We start from the raw sequence: 1,740 nt of genomic DNA, 5'->3' as shown, positions 1-1,740 counted from the left end.
AGGTGCTTGCAGGTGAGCTGACTGCAGGGTTAAAAACGAGAGCTTCCGATAGAGGTGATCCTAATCTCTCCACGGCGGAGATCCCCAGAGGGCCTCTCCCGGCACCAGAAGCGGGAGATCACTCCATCTGTTGGATCCTCACTTTCCAAGAACTTGCTTATTATCTCTCTGATCTCTGCTCAGCCTCAGCCCCTTCTGGTCCCTCCGTGTATCTTTCCCAGCAATGTGACTGATCTTTTCCCAGGAGATGAAGTGACCATAGACAGTCTAGAGCAACCACATTCTCTTCAAGGTCCGGAGCACGGCCAATCCTATGCTGGCCTTTAACTTCCATTAACATATTAGGTTACTCTACTATTTCCTTGAAAGGTTATGCTACTATTTAATTTACGCCGAACTCCCTCGAAGTTCCTCGAGACTGAAAACTTCAAGCTTCTCCTTGAAGTTTTTCTGGGGACTCAGAGAGTTGACTTCGATGACCGAGTCCAAGTATTCTATTTAGATTGACTATTGGCAAAGCCATGGCCAAAAAAGTTCACTGGCGTGCCGTGCTATCTTACAGAAGACATAAATGATCAGGGGCCAATCATCCCTATCCGCCATCGAAGTCGCGCAAGAATTAAAGTCTCCGAAAACCTGGATCTTAGGGACAATAAGGCAGCCGTCAGCCTGATTTTTGACTTGGTCCGTGACTTCTTCGCAAGTCCTGATATCTCCATCACCGAAGTACAGTTTTGAGGTCATATTATTATCATCGTCCTAGAAAGCGAAGCCAATAAGGACGAAATCCTGAGAGCAGCTCCCCGGCCAGTTGCCCAGTGTAACTGTTTCCAAGTTGTCTGCGCTATGGCCTAAGTAACCTTCCCCCCCCCGTAGCTGATGATTCCAGCTATGAAATCATTAGACCAGGGGTAATGCTGAGCTCCGGTAAGCATCCCGAAGAGGGATGGGAGATTCTCACTTCTTCTGGTGTCCTTGTGAGAGGCCATCATGGCTTTGAGTACATGACAGTCACAGCTCATGGGTTTCCAGGATCTCTATTTGATAGAAAAGTCTATCATGCTCATTCCTTTAACAAAACACTTGGCGAAGCAATCATTAAACTCTCCTATATAGACACTGTGTTGGTCCAACTAATTAAAGGTGTAGAGTTTGTTAATGAGCTATTCGAAAACACCCGTATGACAGTACCACCTTTCAAGCTGACAGGCTTTGTTCAAGCAGCCGAAACAAGAATTGGTAACGATATCTTCCTTGACAGTCTATTCTCAGGTTTTATTGAAGGGACCCGCGGGCCCCACTCCCTACTTCGAGTACCAAGTGATGATCCTTTTGAGCCGGAGCAAGTATGGATCAGATGCCAATGGGGCTATATGGGTTAAAACTCAAACCAGGCCATAGGCGATGGTGTCTGTGGCTCGGTAATTTGGAATGAAAATCATAAAGCTCTCGGATTTTTCTGATATGCTCCCACATCAGGGGTGTTTCGATTGGTGCTTGAGTGTTGCTGCTGATTATCTTATTGACAAGGGTTACACTATAGTCTAGTCTTTTCCTTTTTGTTATTCACAGGTGCGCGAGACACCTCAACATTTTCCACAGTTTGTTGTGGATTGTTCTCAGTTAACTTGCTATGCGTAATTATGTACTGACCTAAAGCAACTTGGTGGCTGGTGGTGGTTCTCTTGTTGCGTCTGAGCTGTTTCACTCTTTTCTATTCACTTCCCCTACAATTCTAAC

General features: G+C 45.9%; 1 protein-coding gene across 1 annotated transcript; it reads left to right on the top strand.

The window, feature by feature from the left end:
* Positions 1–475: 475 nt before the first annotated feature.
* Positions 476–1,460, top strand: BDW43DRAFT_318883 (uncharacterized protein; the record flags this gene model as incomplete). Its single annotated transcript, XM_032048777.1, has 4 exons — positions 476–489; positions 609–731; positions 768–818; positions 857–1,460. 4 exons carry the CDS (start codon positions 476–478, stop codon positions 1,380–1,382), a joined length of 714 nt encoding a protein of 237 aa, XP_031901103.1. The 3' UTR covers positions 1,383–1,460.
* Between the last annotated feature and the right edge of the window lie 280 nt (positions 1,461–1,740).

The sequence above is a fragment of the Aspergillus alliaceus genome (genome assembly GCF_009176365.1).
Source record: "Aspergillus alliaceus strain CBS 536.65 unplaced genomic scaffold BDW43scaffold_17, whole genome shotgun sequence".
Lineage (NCBI taxonomy): Eukaryota > Fungi > Ascomycota > Eurotiomycetes > Eurotiales > Aspergillaceae > Aspergillus > Aspergillus alliaceus.
The sequence above is the reverse complement of the archived record's forward strand: the minus strand, read 5'-3'. Positions and strand labels throughout refer to the sequence as shown.